At 46.0% G+C, this 24,528-nt stretch overlaps 1 protein-coding gene across 1 annotated transcript in view; it reads left to right on the top strand.

Annotated features, from left to right (window-relative positions):
- unc5cb (unc-5 netrin receptor Cb) overlaps nt 1-23,849 on the top strand; it is a 113,702-nt gene extending 89,853 nt beyond the window's left edge. Inside the window, exons 5-16 of the mRNA XM_062413278.1 lie at nt 81-261; nt 3,006-3,173; nt 3,461-3,625; nt 9,737-9,928; nt 11,862-12,224; nt 14,834-14,921; nt 15,072-15,243; nt 18,288-18,521; nt 19,112-19,261; nt 19,368-19,532; nt 21,272-21,450; nt 23,308-23,849. Of these exons, the coding sequence (XP_062269262.1) occupies nt 81-261; nt 3,006-3,173; nt 3,461-3,625; nt 9,737-9,928; nt 11,862-12,224; nt 14,834-14,921; nt 15,072-15,243; nt 18,288-18,521; nt 19,112-19,261; nt 19,368-19,532; nt 21,272-21,450; nt 23,308-23,467 (2,217 nt within the window). The 3' untranslated portion in view covers nt 23,468-23,849. The remainder of the gene's footprint in view (nt 1-80; nt 262-3,005; nt 3,174-3,460; nt 3,626-9,736; nt 9,929-11,861; nt 12,225-14,833; nt 14,922-15,071; nt 15,244-18,287; nt 18,522-19,111; nt 19,262-19,367; nt 19,533-21,271; nt 21,451-23,307) is intronic.
- The last annotated feature ends 679 nt before the right edge of the window (nt 23,850-24,528 follow it).

The raw sequence follows: 24,528 nt of genomic DNA, 5'->3' as shown, positions 1-24,528 counted from the left end.
TTTAAACACTTTACATTTTAACAAGGTCAGCCTGTCTTATGTCGACTCTCACGTCGTGCTCCTCTTCTTCTTCTTCTCAGGTGGAGTGGCTGAAGAACGAAGAGGTTATTGATCCCGCGGACGACAGGAACTTCTACATCACCATCGACCACAACCTGATCATCAAGCAGGCGCGTCTCTCCGACACGGCCAACTACACCTGTGTGGCGAAGAACATCGTGGCCAAGAGGCGCAGCACCACCGCCACAGTCATTGTCTACGGTAAAATAATAATACCACACTGAACATCCAGTGGGTGTGACATCTCATGACCCAAAAAACGTTGATGTTATCGGCCACATGAGAGAGAAGCATCAGAAGTCGGCTCAACTCAGAATGAGACAAATTTCAAAGTCACTCTGCATGAAGTGAACCTCTCTCTCTCTCTCTCTCTCTCTTTCTCTCTCTCTCTCTCTGGCACGCAACTTCACCTCATTTTGTTCCTACCGCGAGGTGCGCGGAGAAGTTGGAGATTTGTGATTTTTCTCTGAAACTCTAGCAAGGTGCTGATGTGGCTGAGCCGTCCTTAAAGGAACCCCCGCTGTGGATTCACACAGACTCACCCGCCGTCTCCCCAACATCAACCGAACACGACTGTCACCGCGCGGCTGTGAAGCTCAAACTTCCACGTCTGCTGGAGGCTACTCGATACAGGAGCAGTGACACATGAAACACATGCTCCTTTAAAACCTGGGAGATTGTTTTCCTGTACGCAGCGACTACTCCTCTCCATAGTTCAGTTAACTGAGGCCGGCGTGGAGTTCATCCTGGTTCTGATAGGACGCCTTGTGATACTGCAGATTTACTTTTTGGGGGCATTAGAGAGGCGGTGGTCTAGTGGCAGAAACTTGGACTATGGGCAGAGAAGGTCTCTGGTTCGTCTCTGGTTCGACTCCAAGGAGAGACAACAAAAGACGAACCTGGATTGATCTGTCCAAAAATCCAAGAGTCTCCCTACCCTGTCTAGTGCCCCTGAGCAAGGCACCTTACTCCCCCAACATCTGCTCCCGGAGCTCCGTACATGGTCGCTCACTGCTCTGTGTGTCCTGCACCAGATGGGTCAAAAGCAGAAGTTAAATTTCCCTACCTGCATGAGTGTGCCTTTGCATGTCTGTGCATGTGTTTGGGACTAATAAATGCATCTTAATCTTAATCATTAAGGTAGATCACAGCCACATCAGGGTTTATGAACAGCTCAGTCAGACTGGATGGAGTGAAAATACCTTGTTTTGCTGGTTGTTAGTTATAGTGGAACTTCACTTCACTGAATATCTCTCCCTGGAAATTAAGAAATGCCTTTGGAAGGCAGTGCTGGGCGGCAGGGCTCAGACACACCTACCGAGCTGTTCACACCACTGGCTCTCGGACGGCGTGTGTGTGAGAGAATGGGAGACGTCTCTGAATAGACGATGTGGTGGTTTGGGGATTTAGTTTCAGCACGGATTTGAAAAAGTGCGGCCCACCTCTTAAAAAAACTATAAATGTCATGAAGTGGAGACGTCCCAAAATGTTAACTCAACCTAAGCATTGGCCCCTGCACGGTTCAAGATGGTTTGAAATACTAGAGGGCGTTTTCAACCCATATGTGGATTTAGAAATAAGATTTGGCCACAAATGTGATTTTAAAAACCGGCGTTAATGTGTTTCATCAAAAAACAGTCATATAATTCAGTTTACAGCTCAAAAAAACTAATTTAAGTGTACAATAGCACTTTGGGTTGAATTTAACTGAGCACTGAGGATAATATGGCTATCGGGGTATCAATTTAAGAGTAATGCATTAACACAAGTTGTACATTTGAGAAAGTTGATTTCAGGGACAAGGTTCGCAGTCTTCAAGGTTTTTACTGTCAGGAACTCAGTTTATGTAGTTTAAAAAAACTCTCATGTTGACTCATTCTTGAGAAAAAGTAACTCAAGCCACAGGCTCATCTGTTTGTGCTGTGCTGGCTTCTTTATCCCCCCCCCCCCCCCCCCCCCCTTTCCACAAAGCTGTGTGCTGCTGAGCCGTATGTGAAAAAGCACATCCCCACAAAGCTGGATGTGAAGCCCAAAAGAATAAGTAAGACTTGTGTCTGATGCTAGTCATAAAACAGAGAGACGGATAGGCAGTGTGTTTTTAGCCCGGTGGTTTCCAGCCCGAGCCAATGCAAGGACACTGGAAACAGGAGCACGAGCTGGCAGGAAAAAGGAGGAAAAACGAGACTCGGAGAGAGGGAGAGAAAAGATAGAGCCATAATCCACGGAGGACAAGAGAGCAGACAGTAAGGAAGTGTGGGGGCTTTTGGCCGTCTTCCCCAAGAGTTCAATATTTCGGGCTTCACTCTTAAGCATGTCGCATTTGAAAGTCAGAGGCTCTGGGGGGGGGGGGGGGGGGGGGGGGGGGGGGGGGGGCTCCACCATCTCAAAATGCCACAGCCTTGTTCTCAGCCACAAGCCCTGGTGTCACTCTCCACTGGATTTAGTCGCTGACAGAGATGGATGAGAGAGGAAGGGAGGCATTAGGAGGAATCAGTGAATGGAAAATGCGCAGCAATCGGACCGGAATTCACTGTCTGGCTGCCTGGCACAGTAACGACCTGAGATTTCAGGGTCAGAACGCAACAATATAAAACTTGCACTGTGTATTTAACAGTGAGTTAATGACCGTAAACTGATCTGTCCAAGATTCAAATAACAGTTAACAATGTGCCGGTAATTCTCACTCACGACAAACCAAACCAAAAATCCAAATGTTGTATTTGTGTTTATGCTTTTAATACATTTTAAAATTGTGTTTCATTTGTTCTTTTTTTTTAATCTTTTTTTTTAATGTTTTATTGCACCTCAGTCTACACTTTCTATTTCCTTTTTTTCCCTTCGTAACTTTATAACATGTTTTTAAATATGATTTCCCTTTCGGTGAAGCCACCCGAGTGAGAGCTGAGAAAGCATATAACACGTCCTTTTTTTACCATGTGTTCCAGTGAATGGTGGCTGGTCCACATGGACGGAGTGGTCGGTGTGTAACAGCCGCTGTGGCCGCGGTTACCAGAAACGCACACGCAGCTGCACCAACCCGGCGCCCCTCAACGGCGGTGCCATCTGCGAGGGGCAGGGCATCCAGAAGCTGGCGTGCAACCCTCTCTGCCCAGGTACTGACACAACATTTCAATACACCCACACGTTAGTGGGTGGATAGAGGTTCGGGGTGTGCAAATGTTAAATACACAAAAAAAATATGATGCAACTCTGTGTTTGCATATTTCGCTCTGTTTGTGCCTCCGCCTTTATGTGTGTCCCCCCCTCCCACGCACATCCCCTCGCCGTCTCGATCACGTGTCCTCGCACCCACTCCCGCACACACACAACTTGTGTCTTCATCTCCTCATTTGCCATCTCATTCACTCTGTCCTGGTGTGTCCTGTTTGTTGTGTGGTAGTGGATGGCCTGTGGACAGAGTGGAGTAAGTGGTCCACCTGTGGGACAGAGTGCACCCACTGGAGGAGGAGAGAATGCAACGTCCCGGCACCGAAAAACGGGGGGAAGGACTGTGAGGGCACGGTGCTCCAGTCCAAGAACTGCACCGATGGGCTGTGCATGCAGAGTGAGTACTCGACTAATCCTCTGCTACTCTCTCTGACCCGCCAACCAAAGACATTTCTTTAGCCATGAGTCTCCCTCGGCTCTTTCATCACCACGCTGTGTTTCACATCCCCACATGACACTTTCACCCCGTCTCTCGCTCACTCCGCTTCACTTCACTCATACATAAACAATAAGACATGCTGAAATGCTTTCTCTCTGTCCTCCGCACTCGATCTGATTCTCTTTATTTGCACATGCATAATCCACCTAAAGCTGCCGGAGAAAAAAGTGACATAAAAGCAGAAACCACTGCACGTCTCTCCCTGTGTCAGCTTTGCTTAAAATGTAACCAGACCAGGGCCACAAAGGGAAACACACTAAGTAGTTATCCGTGTCACAATTCAAGCAGTCGGGAGTTATATTTAAAATAATAATAAGTGATTATGTTGTAATTACATAAGGGAGGTCACGGCTTCCTAGCTGCTCTGATTACTACCTTTATTTTCAAACTGTGGATTCCTCGGGTTAGGGTTCGAGGAATCACAAAGCCACAGTGGCACAAGTGAAGACTTGCTCCTTTCTCCCGAGCTGCCAATTACACGTGTCGGGAAGTGACCATGTATTGTACGTAGTCATTGGAAGCAGAGTCTCCAGGTCGCTGCAGAGTTCCTCCCTCCCGTAGAAAAGAAATCACAATTCTTCTACTGGATTTATTTGTATTGTTGTTCACAACAAAAGAGCCGGAGCCGGTCTGAGGTGCCGCCAGATATTTCTTCTGCAGGCGGCCGATTGTTTTGTGCTTCTCTTTCTTCCATCAAGTTAAAAACAGCCTCTGAGTGCAGTTCGGCCCACAGTGCTGCCCCCTCTCCCTTCATAACACATTGACAGATTGGAATCCTGCTGCATGTGTGCATCGCGCGTGCTGTGAAGTTAAAGGGTAAACTATTTTAAACACTGGAGTTTCATCTTCTCGTTCGGTCTTTGCCTTCGTGCCAGTACAGGTTCTGTTATAACCAGAGACAGAGGAACAGAGTGAAATGGCTGAATTCACTGCGGTGCATAGGAGCTGATTTATTCTCCATTCATCTCCAATTAACATCTTTGAAGGGGTTAGAGCCTCACGTAATCACAGATGCCTCCATTGTATGCATAACCTGCTGCAGATGGTGATAGTGACACCGACACCATCAATGTGAAAGCACTCGGCTGCTGGATGTCTGCAGCTCGATGCAGCTGGTCGTCACTGTGTGCGCTGATCTGAGCCTTCCTGCCCTGCGAGGTTTCAAACTGCTACCTACACTGTGTGCTGCTGACATGATGCACTCATTGGCAGTCGACATGCATCTTACATGCAGCTGGTGGAGGGATCTGCGTGCGTCTGTCCAAAGTAAACACACGCTGTACGCGCACATGTACCGAGGAATGACAGGAAACTATGACTTCAGCGTGCGGTGATTTCGTTTAACGTCTTTATTCATCTTGTTTTATTTCCCTCTGCGGCACAAGCACACATTCACTCCCCCGCCGCCCGCCCTCCGTAACTCAGCCTATCACAGGAGCATTACTACTCGCCGGCTTGATGGCCAGTTTGCAGAGAATATAAAGTCGTAATGATATAGATTTAGGATCGTTTCAGAGATGGATTTTTTTTTTTGGAAGCTAAAAGGGTGAAGCCACTTATGTCAATGCTAATGACCATTTCCACTAGCGTTTAGGAGACCGGCCCATTATCCGAAAGCTCACGTTATCGCAAATATGATTGGGAATGGAAGTTGTGTGCAATCTGAACTCACCTTGGACCGCTGAGCGGCTCCCTCCAGTGCAGCGCTGGGGTCTGAGCAAACACGTGTCCGTGGATTCCGTTGCAGCTTGATCTCATTTTCGGTTGTTTGAATTTATTTAAATCCTCTCAATTGCCATCCATCTCAGGAATCTGGCAGAGGAACGCGATATGAGAAACAGAGCTCCTGGTGTTTCTCTGTTTCAGGCGCGCTGTAAAAAAAACTCAGCCGACCCGCGCCAGAAAGGAAAGAGTTGCGTTGTAATTTACTTTGTAGCGTGTTCATCGCATTTAGACATTCCGGTGGGGGGGGGAGATTGGGGTTGGATTCCACAAAGTTAAGTATCTACACATTGATATGGAGAGCTTGCACTTTCACAACTCTGACACTTGCGCTCGCTCTTTGATTCTGATGTTGTTTTCCCAGCGTTTGGTAAGTTGCTCTTTCCGACTTGACATTGTCTCCTCGTATTGATCTGGACGGCAAAGGCAAACAGCGGAGAATCCCGATTCAAGGGTTCACCTCAACAGGAAGTGACTTACAAGTGGTCGACAGGATTTCGATCCAATGCAGACTGATGGTATCATCATGTTCCGCCGTATGGATTTGGAAGTAAATACCCGAATTAACTTGTAGCTCTCGGAAATGATGACATCGGTTCTGCCAGACGACAGCGGATTCCCAGAGGTTGGATTCCTGCCACATTCAAATAATTTACGACTCAAACACAGACAGTGATTTCCTGTACGCACCCCCTTTCCTCCGAGGCCCCGCGCTGTCAGCACAGGAATCATTTTGTCTGTCTCTGAGGTTTCCTCCTCGCAGCCCACCCACTGAAGCACGCCCTCACCCCGCTCCGCTGTCGAGGGCTCGGTCAGGACCAACAGAAACTCTCCAGGATGGGTTCGGACGGGCCATCAGTTAGACTGACCCTGACGCCCCCCCCCCCCCACCCCCCCTGCTCCGGCCCGGCCTCCCTGTTGCCTGATTACATGTACACACCAGCCCCATCTATCAAGCCATTGATTTTCCTGTCGCTCCACTTGTCTGCCTGTGGCTCTGCCCCTCTCCAATAAGGACTTCATTGTTTGTATAGTTGTTTATGGATGTCCCAGGGAGACTGAATATTATGTGTACTTCAGTGCGCCTTCCCCGGCTGCCATTGGAGCCCGCTCTCCTCTTCAATTCAACATATTACCTGTCCACAACAAAGCCCCATTTGGGCCTGAAAAGCCTTTTTTCCCCCAAATCTCTGTCCTTCTTTCCAATCCCCTTCTTTCCTAACATAATTGTTCCTTTTATTTCACGCACCACCCTCTCCATCCGCCTTCGAGTGACCGATGCAAGGCTGCATAGCTTCTATTGACTCTGCAGGAGCCCACACTTTATCAGCTCCTCCATTCCCCCCTCACCTGCCAGCATCAGTCCTGCTGCGGAGGCGGAGGCGGAGGCACTAAGCCCAGTTGATGGATCACGCCCCTCCCTCACAGAACCTCCATGTCCCCCCCCCATCCCGCTCGTCTCATCCATCTCTATACGCTATGCACAGATCTGGAGAGGAGGGGGGGGGGGGGGGCAAATCAAGAAAGATCACTTCCCCGTGTCATCGCTCCTACTCATGAGTTTGTTGCTGTCTCATCTGTTGAGTTTGTTTTTCTGTTGGCTTAAATTTGATTTTCATCATCCGTCTCCCACCATCTCTCCCCTACCCTCTCCCTCCCTCCCTCTCTCTTCCACATCCCTTCCTCTCCTCAAGGTTCCTTTTATCAGAAGTCCTCAGAGGCAAAAGAGAGTGACAAGAGTGATTTGGGGAATTCATGTGAGTTGTTGTTTTTTTATTTGTTATCATTTGTCATTTTTACGTACGTTTTTTCATTGATTCTCGTCTTTGATTGTCTCCAATCTGTGGCTTCATTTCATGTTTTTTTTGCACTGTCAGATGAATCGACATGTATTTTCATTCTGTTAGGTAAACATTTGGTAACAGAAGGAAGATACATGTTTGCGGTTGTTCTTTTCTTGTCCGTGTATGTTTCGTCACTCCCTCGTTTCTCATTCCTGCTTCGTCCTCTCTCATAAAGTTCATCTGCTAGCATGGCTGCTGCCTGATCACAGCCACGTTACCGCGCTGTAAGTCCGACCCGACGCTGCCCTTTTACCCTGTTGCTCCTCATGAACTCCCCCCCGACAATTGGCCTGTGTCTTTTGTATCTCTACCTCGGCACTGTAAATCTCACAGGGAATGGAATGTTCAATAATCTCTTTCCATTTCCAATCTCTTGTACCTTTTTCCCCTTCCCGACAGTGGCTCATGTTCAAAAGGATTGTATTAATCTATGTGATACATTTCAATGCGTACACTTAGCAGGTTGCCGCCTTTATCATCAAAGTGCGGACGTGAGATTGTTCCACCGAGGGGGGGATATATGTTAAATATCTGCAGGGGGAGAATGAAATTACATTCCCTGACTTTGATCATTGGTGCCGAGCTCTGTTTTCTGCTGGTGTCTGTGCCAGAGGAAGGATTAGAGGGGTCGAACATATATGAGGATGTATCTTGACACTCCTCCTTAGTCTGATGTCTCTGTCAGGGCTGGAAATAGAACGCCCGGTCCGCACACGTCTTTCCTCGGAGCTGAAGGGAAATATTCTTTGAAATGACTGTGCAGCATTAAATCCCCCCCCCCCCCCCCGCCCGCCCGCCCCATTTAACTGCAGCCATTCAGTACATCTTAAACATAAGAGAGTATCTACTTTTTTTTAAATCACTGTGTTTATAATGTCCTTGTTAGGAAGGTCATACCCAATTTCAGCTTAGTAGGGGTTCTCTAAAAGCATGGAACTTAATGGGTTTTAAACAGATGCACAGATAAAACACATTAAAAAGCCTATTTAGGTGGAAAAATCTAGTCATATCCGGAGAAAAGGGAGAGAACGCACTTACTATCTCGAGTGTGTGATCAAAAAAAATGACACAACTTGTGTCTTTAGCTTGCCACAGAAGTACTCTGCTCTTGCTCTTCCTCCTTCTTTGTGCAGGAGACAGATTGAGGGCCATCTGTACGGCTGAGACACACAAGGCTAATTTACACAAACGCTTGGCCATCATGAACGTCCTCAAAGTGCTGTGCAGGGATTAATGTCTGATGCTGCCATCTACTGGTGGAGATCCCCCCCCCCTTTGCATACTCAAATCATCTGAAATATTCCCTTATTAGGTTACTATAGTAATACTGTACTTTGTTTTGTTTTTTACTTTTTTGTTCACTCCCCTGACATGTGCAGTGTGTACTTATTCCTACACAAGCTCACACATGTCCTCCCACAAGAGAGTTCCCTCCCCCCCGACCCATTTGTCAGCTCGGTGACGGGCGAAGGACATTTTTCTTACCGAACGCCACCGAGAGTTCAAACCAGTCAGTAGGCAATCCATTAAAAGGTCTGATCTGTAATGAGTGGCTGTCGGAGTCTGCGTCTCTAACAGCCGCGTTCCCATGCCAGGCCTGGTAATCACAGAGGTTTCTCCAGCTGGAAAGTGGACAGCGAGACCCTGGGAGGGAGATGAAAGACAATTTGAGAAATGCAAGCGATGTCTAGATCGTATCTGCACTGTGTGAGAACAAAGCCGGAGAGCGACTCTGAACTCCAACACAGAGCACGGCAATTTGAAGATGAAGACGTCCATGTCTCCGTCTTCAGAACTTTGGATCTGGCTTCTGAGCCTGCTTGTTAGGACCGTGTGTCATTGGGTTGCACCGGAGGAGCCTTCCTTATTAATTGTACTATTGTCCACAGGGTTTATGTTGTTGCTTACTGTTACCTTGATCATGCACTGTGCACACAGACACACACACACACACACACACACACACACACACACACATAAAGCTTCTACAGAGACATATGAACCATGAGTCACTGACATGGACGAAGAAGTTACGACTGTGTGTATGTGTGTGTTTCTGTGCACTTTCAAAATAAAGTCAATACAACGTTGAACGTCAAAGCTAAAGGAGAAAATGACCCAAAGTGATTCACGACGTATGCAACATCATGCAGTTTTACTTTTGACAATTAGTAATGTCCCGTTTTATTCCATCAACACACCGACTGATTGCCACAGCAGGTCAGCCCTTATTTCCCCCATACATGGTTATTAATATCCGGCTCAATCTTAAACCAGGATATTAGTCTTTATCACAACTCCTGCATACTAATAAAGAAGGGTTAACACTGTTGATAAAAGCCTTTGAGATCTTACACATCTTTTTTTCTCTTGTGTTTTGTCTCTTTTCCTATGTCACCCCTCGACCCTCTTCATCCTCCTCCTCCTCTTCCTCCTCCTCCAGTGGCCCCCAGTACAGACGACGTAACTCTGTACGTGGGTATCGTCATAGCGGTGATCATGTGCCTGGTCATCTCTGTGGTCGTGGCGCTCTTCATCTACAGGAAGAACCACCGGGACTTCGACTCCGACATCCTCGATTCCTCCGCCCTGAACGGCGGCTTCCAGCCAGTCAGCATCAAGACGTCCCGTAAAGGTGGGGCACAGGAGAGATGTGATGTAGCACGAGATGTGGTTGTCTTGCTTGTGGGGGGTTCGAGTGGCTTTTTACATCAACTGTGAGTCAGCTAGTGAACACCTGATCCCTCTAGGGCCGGGCAATAATACGATATTAATAACTATAGCAATATAATATGAATCAATAGCAATATAGTAAAGGTCTCGTATATATTGATTTATTTCCTATGCATCGTGCAATCACAGTGAGGTGTGCTAACATTTAGGGGATCTACCTCAGATATTTTAAAGGTTTTGCTATTTGGCAAACGTAATTTTAAACTTTAAAGAAATAATAATGTGACATTTATGGTGATGACAATCGATAACGACTGAAATGTGCAATTTTTAACTTGATATAATGAAAATAACACACTTAGGTTTCATGAGGCAACAGATGCTGAAATATTTGTTAATATCTTAATCTGAAAAGTTTTATCTTAATACTAAATAAAAAGCAAAACTTGCACAGTAAAATAAAAACCTAGAGTCCAGCAGTTGACAAATTTTGACTCAACAATCAATTGAAATAAGTACATTTATGATTAATATCCTATTAAAGAAGATCTGTCCACACATTCCATGCACTTTTTCAATTTTCAGTTATTCATTGTTTTTTCAGTCTCGCTTGAGCATCGATAGCATTAACCTGATGAGACTCGGTGGCTCTGGAAGCACATGTGTGTTACATGCCTCCGCGTTGCCTCTGTGACTGTAGGTGAGCTGTAGGTGATTCTGTGAGGGAAACACAGGCAGCATGCTAGTGCGGTCAAAACCATTAAAATGCACATCGGGGTGATGCCTATGCTCCGGAATTTAGCTGTAATTAGGCCGCTCTGTATGTCGCATATTAAACTGTAATTAGATTTGGGCTGATGATGCGGAACTTAAAAGTGAGACCGCAGGGAAGAGGAGAGGTGGCAGCGAGCTGGGCAACAAGACGGCAGGGAAACACGCAGATCACAGGCACTGTGTCGTAAATAGAGTGGGGATTGGAAAAAAAAATATACAACATATACAAATAGAATAGAAGGGGCACGATATTTAATGTAACATTCAAAAGGACGCTTGCCATGAATAATAACTTGGGTAACAAATGCTCAATTGGGAGTTAAAGCCAAAATCTTTAATAAATGTGCCTCTTTTATTTGTAACTCCAGCACCAGGCCAATCAAGAAAGGTTTCACAGGCTTGTACACACATATTTAATAATTATTATTATTCAATTCCCATGATTTAATAGGTTTATTGGGACTACAGGGCGATTTTTAACTTTCATACTTTTTTTTTTATTGCAAAAATCAATGACTATAAACAGTATCTGAGTATACATCAAACTCCATGTAGTGTAAGCATGGTTATTGATGGGGGAAAAAAATGACTTTTGATCTCTAATGAGAGGAACACAAACATGAATGCTACTATAACCAGTTCACTACCACCAGCAGCGATGGTGAAGACAGTGACTCATTATTCTGCCTCCGCTCTCATCTCCGAAAACAACTTTTTACCTACTTTCTAATCGGCCTCGTTTAGAAACTAAGTGTTGTCGGAGAGGCTGGAGGACGGAGAGAGCTCCCGCTGCCCTCACTCCACCCACTCAGTCCGCCTATTGAACATTCACACTGATACCTACCGGCTAAACCGAGTGTTAGCGACGCCATCTGTCGCTGATGAATCACAGCTGCCCCCATACCTCCGCTGACTGACTGATTTTTTCCGGGTGGCGAAGTGGACTCCCCTAAAGAGTGAAAAACAAACTGAGTGAAGCCAGGCTGCCGTCACGCTGATTGCTGCCAACACTTCGTTTTCTCGTCGTTATTTGGGGTTTCAAGTTCTCTGCATGTTTCAGAACGAGTGCGTGATCACTAGAACATTTACTCTGCTTGACTGACGTCCCTTTTCTTCTCCAGCTGAGCTCCTGACAGCGGCCCCTGACCTGACCTCAGCAGCTGCCTTGTACCGGGGCCCCGTCTACGCCCTCCACGATGTGGCCGACAAAATCCCCATGACCAACTCGCCTCTGCTCGACCCGCTGCCCAACCTGAAGATTAAGGTGTACAACTCCTCGGGCTTAGTGACCCCACAGGACGACCTGGGGGGGGAGTTCTCCTCCAAACTGTCCCCTAAGCTGCCGCACTGCCTCCTGGACAACAGCGACAGCACGATGGGTCGCCGCACGCAGACCCAGACGCTGCTCCGCACCCGGGACCCGTCCTGCAGCGCGCTGGGCTCCTTCAGCTCCCAGGGGGGGCACCTCATTGTGCCCAACTCAGGTACGCTGCCAGACAACGAGAGGAATTGTCTTCACATTTGTGTTTTTTTGTTGTGTCATTCGGTTCATATTTCCTATAAACAGGCATCCGGGCTGCACGTCCGAAAATATGCAGAAAAAGAACATAGTTGTGATTCACGGAAGAGGGATCTGCTAGTTCCCGCACATTCTCTCGTAGTTCATCTTAAAACTCATTAGCCGTCTTTTGTCTGTTGCAAATGGAGCCGCGGGTTTTTCATTTTCTCAGTGGGTTCCACATTACATGTAAGAATATGTCATTGTGTGTGAGGGAGAAAGAGCCAGACAGGGTGTGTGTGTACTTCAGTCTTTGTGGGGACCTTTTTCAGTCAGACCAAACAGAGTGAGGTCATTTTAAAGAAGTGAAAACATTGTGACTGACTTTCCAGACTGTTTCTTGGCCGGGTGCACTAGCTTCTTATAGGACGTTTAAAAACAACAGGAGTTGACCCAAATGGCAGCAGATGAATTAGCACATTAAGTGTCTATAAATAAAGGAGTTGTAGGGAAAAAATCAATGCAGATGGAAATAAATAAACAGAATCTCGGGATGAATAAATGCAAGACAAACAAAAAGGAAGGTGGCTAAAAGATTGATTTAAAATCCAACAATAATAGGAAAGGTGAAAAGTTCAAGAGGGAAGGAAGACCTGAGCCGGGAAGCAGCAACAGAAAACCTGGTGCCAATAACCTGGTCACCTTTGCTGTTGAAGCGTGAATAGGTCAGGGTCAACAGCACATGCAGGGAATTACAATAATCCAGCCAAGAGGCAACAAAACAATGGACGACTGTTCCCCGCCCTTCACATCACCGCCTACCTTGTGTTGGATAAAGTTTACACACGTTTCCAAGAAGTTATTGTTTGTTTGATCAGTTTGTAGTTTGTTACCTGCTCAGAAAATAATGCAGATATGGACAGATTACAACTTTACATTTTTTTTGGTTTTACTGACAAACACCTTTTAAGTATCATTTGTCAAACAAGCAGATCCAATAATAAACTGAATCAAAAACATGCGCTACAACAATTCATGGGATAAAAAGCCAATATTGAAAGTGCACAGTGTAAACTTGCGTGTGTACGAGATCTGCACTGCGTCATGTCGCCACGTCCACCGGTGTGTAACCGTAACGCACAGAGACACGGCTTTGAAACAATACGCCAAACCATATGTGACCCATCAGCATATTGACCGCACACCGAAAGAGCTGATGGATACCTTTAGGTGTGTGTGAATGCACCACCAGCGCTGGAGCAGAGGTGTACTGTTTCAGTCGGCTTACATTAGCCACGCTATCCTCACATCAAAACCACGCGGGCTGCTTGTAACACGCCACAGATGCGTGTTGACAGGCTCAGACAAACTCGCAGCGACATTAAAAGGATACACCGACTTCTTAGGTTTCTGGAGTTTTTCCCCTTTTTTTTTTTGTTTTTTATTAATTCCAGTCCAAAAAAAAATCTCAGCTGCCGCTTGCGCTCGGCCACCTCATCGTGTTACATAGGGAGAGGTAAGAGCACATTTGATATCTGATCCGTTCATGTGTCTGGGTAATGAAATGTTTGGTGGCAGTGGCAGTGGCAGTGCGGCTGTTTGGTGTTTTGCATGTTTATAATGCATTACCGATCTCTTTGGAGCTTTCGCTGCGAGGGAGAGTGGCAGCGAGCGAGACGTCCCCGGTGCAGGGTTGTGATGCCGCTACCTAGCAAGAGAATCTGTGTGTTACCCTATTTGAAAAACTTCACTACAAGGACATGGGAAATCGATGAGATGATCTGAGCAACCCCCTCCAGAAAGGAAACTGTGTGTGTGCATGAGGGAATGTGGGGGGTGGGGTTGGGATCCTAAAATACATATCGGACAGGACATATCAAATCAATCTGAGATGGAAAAATGTAAATCTCGCCGGCTGCAGCACTATGAGGATTGTGTGACGAGGAGGGAGAGCATTGATTTTAGAAATGAAATGTCACATCATCAGGGAACAGGCAGTAAAGTGCCAGAGTTTTTATGTGTGGGACTGAGGGGGAGTTGGGATTATTGCAGTTTTTTTTTCTAAGAAAAATAATTATTACTTCTCACTGGGGCTTTAACTGCTCTTTACTGGTGTCGTCCCACATTAGCATATCCACGTTACAAATACAGTCATGAAACATTAAAGCATTAAGGAGCTTACAGGTTAATTATCTCAGTGGGTTTGTAACTGAGATTCACCGTGTGAGCCTTGGGGTCCAATTGTTTCAGAGGACTTTCCCTTTTACTCGAGTAATAAGTAATGACCCCCATCGAGGAAGTGTGGTTTTCAGTCCAGTCCGTTTATTTGCCTGTTTCTTTGTTTTTAGGATCAATGTACCGCTTTAATGAGGGACCTTTAGATTTCTTGTTATTATCCTGGCCTAATGTTTTTCTCTATGATCTCATTGACTCAAATAATTGCCAAAATAACAATTAACCTTAGATTAATGGCAGGTATTGACAGCACAAGTAGCAATGAAGACTTCTCGAGTCTACCTGACATTTCTTTTATCACCCAGATTTTTTTCTTACATCTGCCTGTTTTTGTGTCTCTCTGTTTTCCGTTCTCCCCAGGGGTGAGCCTGCTAATTCCAGCGGGGGCCATTCCTCAGGGCAGACTGTATGAGATGTATGTGACGGTTCAGAGGAAGGACAACATGAGGTACGCAGCACCGCCTGCCACATCCACGCCCCAGAGCCGTGTTTTACCCCTGTCAGCTCTCGCACACGCCGAGGCTGCTGTCACATCCTCACTAAACGGCATCGTATTCTGCCTGCATGTGTAACTGTGTTATTCTCTGTGCACCTCCAGGCCCGAGGTGGATGATGGTCAAACTGTGCTGGGCCCCGTGGTGAGCTGCGGGCCACCCGGGGCCCTGTTGACTCGGCCCGTCATCATCACCATGCACCACTGCGCCGTGTTCGACGGCCAACAGGATTGGCTGATCCAGCTCAAGAACCAGTCGCCGCACAACCAGTGGGAGGTGAGATGTGGGATGCGTGATGAAAACCGTGCAGGAAGACTCCAGTGTCTGTTGCCATGAATTAGAAAATGGGCCAGTGTGACAGCCATGCAGAATCAATATTTGATAATCAACGCTGCATTTGATTCTACTCAGCAAAGATATTGTGAAAAAGATAAAACTCCCTTTTGTAACAGGTCCTGGAAAAGTGACCCTCTGATAGCAGGGGACGGACTTGGACTGTTTCTTAGCCCAGGACTGTTTTATGAATGCCTATTTTAGTTTGTGTGTATCTGTCTGTTTTTTGGAAGCCCTGTGCCTGCAGGCTCCATCATTAACAGGGTTGATGATGAAGTTAAGTTGAGTCGCTGAGGGCAGCAGTGTGAATTTGCCCTCTCGGCCTCCCTTATTCCCTTTTTCTGGTCTCTCTCACACAAACACGGAAACAGACAATTTATCACACGGAAATAATTTGTAGAGGCAGGAGTTTATTGAGCTGCTGGATATATATAAATATGAGGAACTGTAACTTAATAATTTGCATAGCAGCTCAGGCAGAATGAAAAGCAGTAGAGAAACGATGCAGAGCACGTGAACACATCTTCACGCCTGCAAAGGAGATTATGTTTTCCCCCCCTTTTCCTGTTTGTTTGTAAGAAAGATTACACAAAAACAACCAAACAGATTTCCACAAAGCTTGGTGGAAAGATGTGATATGGGTCAGGGAAAAAAACAATTACATTTCGTGGTGTGGACCCAAATCAGAGAATAGATCAAGAAAATGTTATCCCCTTTTTCTTTTTTACACTTAACACCAATTTCCCAGTGAATAATTGACGTATCTCGATGGAAAAAAATCGGGCATATTTAGTAGATTGATATCTATGAGTGTCTAAAATCCTAGTTCCCTGTAAATTGGGATTTTTGGTTAGATACTGTAGGATTATGGCCTAAATTATGAGGTAAAGATGTAAAGAGGGCTTTATTTGTTGAGGATATCTGGTAAAATGTACCAATCGCGTTTGGAAAATCCAGCTCGGTAACAACAGGCTTCAGCCACTTGGGCTTGCAGCTTGAATAACATCATTCCCAGGAGGTCTTTGCACTATCTCCACTGCCGATGTGACGATATGACTTATGGTGCAGGAAGAGCTGCCAGACAGGCCCCACATACCTCTTCTGACAGTGATGAATTACTCGGGGGCAGCCAATAAAGCTCGGTGTAAACTAAATAATTTTCAGGAAGAAATAACTATTGATTACATCTCTGACCCGTCAGAGGTGCAGACGGCAATATCCAAGGTGATGGCAGCTTCCTTCTATATGAGCTCCTCTGCCCGCCCGGCTTTCGTGGCCCACGCGTGACACATGGCTGCGTGCGACATGCCCCGTCAAGACGTGTATTCATCAGCGCGGCGGAAAAACAGGAGAGACGAGCTCCTTCGAAGTAATTCATGGATATTAGAGTCATCTAGTCACAAGGGCACACGAGGTGTCGCTCGGAAAACGTGGCGCCGCGTTGATGATGAAGACACGAGGTCAAATAACGAGGAACATGTGGGACTTTCTGCTTCAGTAACTCCAAACGGAGATTTATCCTCCTGCGCCTCTGAGGGAAGGAAAAAAAAAAAGAAACAGCTGATGACTGCAGTCAGAAATTTGTTTCGCTGTGTGTGAGCGTGTGCGAGAAAGAGTGAGTGTGTGTTTTTGTTTGTGTCGGTCGGTGTACATGTGTATAAAGGCGAAAGCTTACTTTTCCACTGTGTTTTCTAATTATCCCCCCAATAAGGAGCCCCAGTGCCATTTCCCCAGGAGCAGTTAAAGAGTCTAATGATCAGCCATAATGCTGCTGTTAAACGGCCTGGCTCACAATAAAATACTGTAATTCCTCTTCTGTCTCTCATAATAGGCTGAATTAATGCCAATGCGCTGCTCACAGGAGTGTTTGGATTAGAGAGGGGGAAGACGCGGGGCGAGCGAGAGGAGGCAAGATCAAGATGGGGAGAGAGAGGGAGAGAGAGAGGGTCACATGAGCCCCCACCGACCCGACAGTCTTAATTAAAGAGAAATATGTCCCGGCATTAGGGCTTTTTACAGGGGTCAACTGCAAATGGCCTTGTTACTCACTCTTCCATTACCTCACATACACGATGGCCCGGTGTCAGACATTAGTAACACACAAATACTACGTGTAATATTTTAGGGACACAGCTTAAACGAGGAGGCCACGACCCCTGGTTGTAATTTCTTTGTTAAAGCGACATTTAGATTCAGTTCACTTTCCATTCCCAGAATTGAAAAAGCTTCATAAAAGCCAAAAAGCGGCTTATTTCCCTTAGAGCTAGGAAGTTGTCGGCGACACGCTTTTTTATCTAATTTGTTGAAATCCTCTTCACGTCCTGATACTCATCAATAAATAAAGTTGTTTGCAGAAAAAGTTAGCGAGAGAATCTCAGAAAAGTCGTCCTCTTGTAGCTCATGTGTTTTGGGGGCGTGGCTTCATCGAGGGCCAATGGGATGTGCTGGTTGCATTTTTCTTTAAATAAACAGCCTCTTGAAAAGTTTCCAGGTTTACAACCTTAGCTTTAAAGTTTTCACTTCCATCTGCTCTTTGTCAAAACAATTAAATCAGGAAACAATGTGTGAGGTTGTAGGAGACTGATCATGAGTCTGTTCATCTCCACTGAATCATTAATACATGAAAAAGTCCTTTTGTAGTGTTTTACATTGAAATCCCATTTCTAGGAATGAAACAAATGATCAAATGAAGTTTGATAATGGGACCGAGAAAGTAGCAGTAAATTTATATTTGACTCTCTTCGTCTAGTAGTTAGCCTTCCTTTCCAACAAATGTAAACCTACATAGAACTTAGGTGGGCCAGAGCCAGAATAACAGATTTTGTTCTATTTAAAGATTCCATTAATCATGTTCCTGTTTGTTTTCATCTTTTTCCACTTCATTCTGGCATTTTTCCAACAAAATTATGACAAAACCCTAATTCTGGCTCTTTAAGCGCTTTATCACCCACACGTTGTCTTTGTCTCTCTCTGTGTCCGTTCCCTAGGATGTGGTCGTGGTCGGGGAAGAGAACTTCACCACGCCGTGCTACATCCAGATGGATGACGAGTCCTGCCACATCCTGACGGAGACGCTGGGCACCTACTGCCTCGTGGGCCAAACTCTCAGTGCCGCCACCATCAAGCGCCTCAAGCTCGCCATCTTCGGCCCCGTCACCTGCCCCGGCATGGAGTATCACATCAGAGTGTACTGCCTGGACGACACGCAGGACTCACTCAAGGTAACTGTGCCGAGGTTGTGTAGCAGAAGCTGGATGTGTTTGTGTTAATGATGTTTTGTTTTCGTTGAGTTTGTCGTTTTGCCTGGATTGTTAATGTTTGCGAGTAGGCACAGCGAGCAGATGAGGTGTGGGAGGTTGAATGACAAATCTTTTGTGTTGCCGTCGCACAACCAGGGGAGAGAGGAGCTCGAATTTTAATAGCTGCTCCTGCTAGAAAGATGTGCGCTAACACAAAATAAGCCAAATCTATCCCCCTGTACTCCACTGTTGTCTCCACACCTCACTTCTGTTTAATACCTCCATCTACCTACGTGGCGGAAAGATAAGGAAGGATTATTATAGCGAGCAGGGATATTGAACACGGTTATTAAGTTTGGGAATGGGTAATGAGAAGTGATAGTGATCCTGCTGCAAGGACACTGAAGCTGCCTTCAGATGGCTCATGCAGATTCATAAAGGCCTGAGGGAGGGTGGGAAAAAAAATCACATTTCATATGAATATTTGCAGAAAGTAAATGTAAATGTTATAGTAGCACAAAAGTAGAAAAGTAAAAGTTGTTTTAAATCAAGTGGGTGTTTGTGTTTTTCAGGAGGTCCTGCAGATGGAGAAGCAGATGGGCGGGAAGCTGCTGGACGAACCAAAGACGCTCAACTTTAAAGACAGCACTCACAATCTGAGACTCTCCATCCACGACGTCCCCCACGCGCTGTGGAAGAGCAAGCTGCTGGCCAAGTATCAGGTAAAAACTGCTCCTTCAAAAGAAGCCTTTAAAAACTGTGTCACGCAAACTCCAGCGAGCAGCCAAGTAACCTCTGTCCTCTGCCTTCCCGGCGTGATCGCTGCAGGAGCTCTCCTTCCAGCAAGTGTGGAGCGGCTCACAGAGGAACCTCCACTGCTGCTTCACCCTGGAGCGGTTCTCCTCCTGCACGGTGGACCTGGCCTGTAAGATCTGCGTGCGGCAAGTGGAGGGAGAAGGACAGATTTTTCAGCTGGACACTACACTGTCAGAGGTGAGGTCTCGCTCTTAGCCTATCCGACTATTTGTCTGTCCCCTCTCTATGCCACATAACCCTTTGAGGATTAAGGGGGGAGCTGGAGCCAATCCCAGCTGACGTCGGTCGAAAGGCCACAGAGACAAACAACATTCACACCAACAATCATTTTTCACGGCGGCCGAGGGAGCTCGACGCACTGCGAATTAAGAAAACACATGCAAACCGAAAAAACATGCAAATTAAGAAAACCTTTTCATCGATTTGACGTGCGCTGCAAAAAATCCAAACCCATGCAAATACAGGCTGCAAAAATGCAAATGGATATGTTTCCAGGGGACCGAAGAAAGTGATACACCTGGCTGCAGTTCAATGCTCTGTGAAGTTATTGAAGTCGGCTACTCGTCAGTAGCGATGGAACTTTGGAAGCCTTGAACTACAGCGTGAAGATTTTTTTCTGAGATGGCTTGTGCTGTGACTTTTTGCATCACTAAAGTCTTGAAAGATTAGTTTGACCTTTGAACCCTCTAGTCAGCTCAATTTTGGATTCAGAGAAGCCACATTTCCTCCTCTTAGCGCCTCTTCCTGTGTTGTTGAGAGGGACTCGAGTGAATTCATCCACACTCACATGGGCTTTTTTGCTCTTTTTGCGATGTTCACAAAAGACGTTGTCAGACAAGAACCCAATTGTCCGAACATTTTCCACAGTTTGCCTTTCACAAATAAAGAACAAAATCAGACGTGTGTTCACATTAACAGGGAGCATTCAGGCGAGGGCTGGCGTCTTGGTAGAGCAAGCAGGAGGAGGCAGGGCATGACGTATAAGTTCCTGTTTTATTTACAGCACATTGAAACAGAAGACGGCCCTTATCTCCAAAAGCTCTCGAATCTCATTGTCTTTTAAAGATGACTTATTTCTCTGAGTCTTCAACGTGTATGGCTCCTGGTTTCTATCCTGTAGATATTTGTGTTTGTTTGTCGTTTTTTCCTCAGTTTTGCAACTGTGTGTATCCGTGGAAATGCCATCAATGCGACCAGTTGCTCACAATGAATTCCCAGGACAATCATCATCCAGTATTCTCACATGGGCTCACTCCCACAGAATGAAGCGACTCGGACACTCTCGAGTGTAGCCCCTCCAGGTTAGTGACAGGAGAATATCCGGAGCTCGGTGCAGGTCTGAGAGCAGCTGAAGACCCACAGGCTGGAAGATAGGAAGCCTCGACCCTGCAGCCCTCATGCAGGTCGGTGTATGACAGACCGGCGAGGAGCGGAGGGGGAATAATCACCCGGCAGTCGTGCTGTTCTTGCTTCACAAAGGCCATCTGGCCAGGAGAATAGAGCTTGAGGGATGGTGGAGCACTCTGGCTTTGTGCTGGGTAATGAGATGAATTACAGTACATGCAGTGCGGAGCCGTGTCCCCGCCTGGCCTCGCTTCATTTGTCTCCGGGTCTTGCTCTCGTTTCTGTAGCCAGACCTGCAGCGCTTAATCCTGCAGATGCAACATATTTGAAAATCACTCAGCTCGCCTCAATAAATGGATGGCAATGAAATTAATGATTTTTCACTGTTTTTTTGATGGAACCCAGAAGCAGAAATTCGCTGTGCAACAAATCCATTCGTGCTGCATTATTTTTCGTTTTGTTAGACGGTGTTAAGTAATGTTCATGCCCCCTGTAGCCTGAATAAATACCAGTGCTACAGCCCTGGTTTCTCCTTCGACCTCATCCTCATTCTCTCTCTGTTTCTCTTGAAGGATTCCCAGAGTATTGACACGTCCCTGCTGGACCCGGCCAGTAACATCACCACACTCGTGGGGCCCAACGCCTTCCGCATCCCCGTGTCCATCCGGCAGAAGCTGTGCGGCAGCCTGGACGCACCAGCGACCAGGGGCAACGACTGGAGGATGTTGGCCCACAAACTGAATCTTGACAGGTGGGTTAGAGGAAGAGCCCGATGGAGGAGAGGAGTGAGACGGTGACTCAGACTTAAACCCCTTTAGTGGTCACGGCTCGGCCACAAGAGCTGTCACTGGGCTCTCTCATGTTCCCAAGAAGGGGAAATGAAAGAGGAAATAAGAGTCGACTTGTTTTGGAAAATCCTCATCGTCTTGAAGTGGATGTGAATTTTAAGTGGCCCCTTTTCTTTTCATTAGAAGGAGGCAAAACATGGGAAATAAAACTGCAGATAACTAATCTCCCTTTACTTGGCTGTGATTGTTCCTCAGGAATGTGCCTCGTACTGATAAGCATCTGTTGAATTGAGATTAATTGAACTGGACGGAACTGAGGCAGAGGGAGAGAGAGAGAGGAAGATGGAACAAAAAACGTCACCCGCGTGTCTTTGATTGTGTTTGTGTGTGTGTGTGTGTGTGTGTGTGTGTGTGTGTGTGTGTGTGTGACGGTGGTTCAGCGTGTGTCCGTTTAGAAGGTCCCAGCTCAGTGGGGCGGCCTTATCACAAGCAGCAGCTGCAGATTGACGAGACCACTGACAGCGTGGCGTGAATGAAGGGAGAGACAGGGGAGCGAGCCGCCTGATTCCAGCTCATTCACCGATGATTCACACAGAACAGTCGCTGATTCATTATTCAGCTCATTATTTCCCCGTTTGAATGTTCAAAACAAACGAGAGCTCAAGTGTTTGTTTTCTGAATATCATGAACTCGAATTTACATTAAAAAAACATCGGTGAGAAAAAATGGGATTTTTTAGAAATATCAGCTGCAGCGCGAGCACTTAGCACAGATGACCTTTGGTTCATGTTTATTACCTAAAGGGACAGTTGCTCATTTGCATTTTCTTCTGGACTTTCTGTGAAGTGGATTTTTTTCACTTTTTTCACTTCACTATCAGCCCTGTGTCGTTTCAGGAACCATGAAATCAGTTTAAACTGACCACTTAAAGAAAATGTCAACAAGATGATGACCATTGATTCTTAAGCCAAAAAGCAAATAAAAGCATATAAGGTCAACCTGTGCTCTTTAATATACTTTCTCCTGTTGTGACAAGAGTTGTGTCTTATTATGTCCTCTCTATCCTCTGTGGTGGGGGTTCCATGGACACTTTTTCATTTTCTCGACACCGTTGCCGCACAATTTAAACATTTCTTGTCAAGGATGGTCAGTACATATTGTGCTGGGTATTTTTCCACATGAATAAATAGAAAATGTTAAGGGTCTGCTCCAACTTCCATCTCTTTTCTATCAAGGCTTTTCCATTTGCCACCACTGAGGCTTTTTATTCATCTCTTGTGGTCTCTTGAACAGGAAATCTCAAGTCTGCTTTCAAGGGAAATTCTTCACATTTTGATCAGTTGTCACTTGGACTCAAAGATGAACTGATTGGAGTTCAGTGGTCAAAGGTCATAGGGACCTCGTATTTATCTAGAAATAAGAGGTATGACTGGTTAGAGGTCATTCTAGTTCTTTCATTCATGTGCGCAGAGCATGATGGTTTGGTGCTTGGTTAGTAACCTTAGGTTCTAACTACTTTTCATGATGCATTGTGGGATACAATGAGTCCACTATGTAGTGTATAAAAATGATCACTCAACATTCAGAAGCACTGCGAAAAAGCTCAAACTCAGTATTCAGTGAGTAGGGAGTGATTTCAGCCACAGCCTCGGTTCTGTCTTTATTTAAGACACAAGCTTAGTGAGCACAGGGGGACACGTAAAGACACCTGTCCTGCACAGATGCTGTCAGCCCCTGCGTCCTCATTCCTCTCTGATAACCATCCACCTTCTTTTTTTTCTAACCTATCCATCTCTGTTCTGTCACTATCTCGCTTTCAGGTATCTCAACTACTTCGCCACCAAATCCAGTCCTACGGGAGTGATCCTGGATCTGTGGGAAGCCCAGCATTTCCCCGATGGCAATCTCGGTCGCCTCGCTCAGGTACTGGAGGAGATGGGACGTCATGACAGCCTTCTGCCCGCAATGACTGAGCACTGACATCTGCCCACCAGGGACTGTGAAATTCCAGGGAGGAAGAAGACATAAACAGAAAATAAGGGGGGGGGGGGGGGGGGGCGGACGCCCGAAAGCAGGAGAGAGTCATATTGGCATCGCGGTGACAAACGCACGCACACGCTCCCAGACACTGTGTGTGTTTGCGTGTGTGTGTGTACACTCATAGAAGATAAAAACAGCTAGGTCTACTCAGCCATGACCCAGTTTAACATTGGCAACAAAGGGTGTAAAAACTTGGAAGGGTAAACAAGAATCTGTGCCAGTCACTTCTCGCTGGCTGTTCCTCTCGCTGGTAGAACGACTTGATATTTTTGGCTCTCGTCTCGTTGGGGTCCGCCGTCCGGCTGCCCCCCCCCCCCCCCCACACACACACACACACCCCGACACACGAGCAGAGGTCAAAGGATCCGAGGAGGAAACGGCTCCGATCGAACGAAAGCATCTCTCCGTAAAACCGTCTCCATAGCAACTTCGCGGAGTGTGTGTTCTGTGATAACATTGTATTTAATAATATGTCTATTTATACATAACCTTTTTTTTTATTGTATTTTATGCTGCCTGTTAGGGAATACTTTGTAGTGTCCTCACTTCTTTTTTTTTTTTTAAGTTTCTTTATTCCATTATGTTTGACTGTATCATAGCAACCCCTGGTGGACTCTTGCAGTAACGACTCATCCTGCCGGCCACATTTTCCATGTACAGAAGGAAGTCGATGATGTAACCATTTTACCATTTTAGTGTTGCTGTTGTACCTAATATTGATTAATTATTCACGTTATGTATAATTATTGATTTTCAAGTATGTGTACATCGTTTTATTTGCAAGTCTTTAAAATATCTTCTTTAAGTTGAAATAGATTTTTTTTTTCTATGTTTTTCTTTTTTTTTGTTGTGTTTTTTTTTTTTTTTTTTTTAAATCAGATCACTTGACAGATTCCACCATTCTATAACCCGTTAATAGACGGCAATCAACATCACATTCCCCACCGGACTCGAACTCACGACCAACGGTGACGATGTGTTTGTTGTTCAAAGTGACGTGA

This window comes from Platichthys flesus, chromosome 19 (genome assembly GCF_949316205.1).
Source record: "Platichthys flesus chromosome 19, fPlaFle2.1, whole genome shotgun sequence".
Classification (NCBI taxonomy): Eukaryota; Metazoa; Chordata; class Actinopteri; order Pleuronectiformes; family Pleuronectidae; genus Platichthys; species Platichthys flesus.
This window is presented reverse-complemented; position numbering and strand designations above follow the sequence as displayed.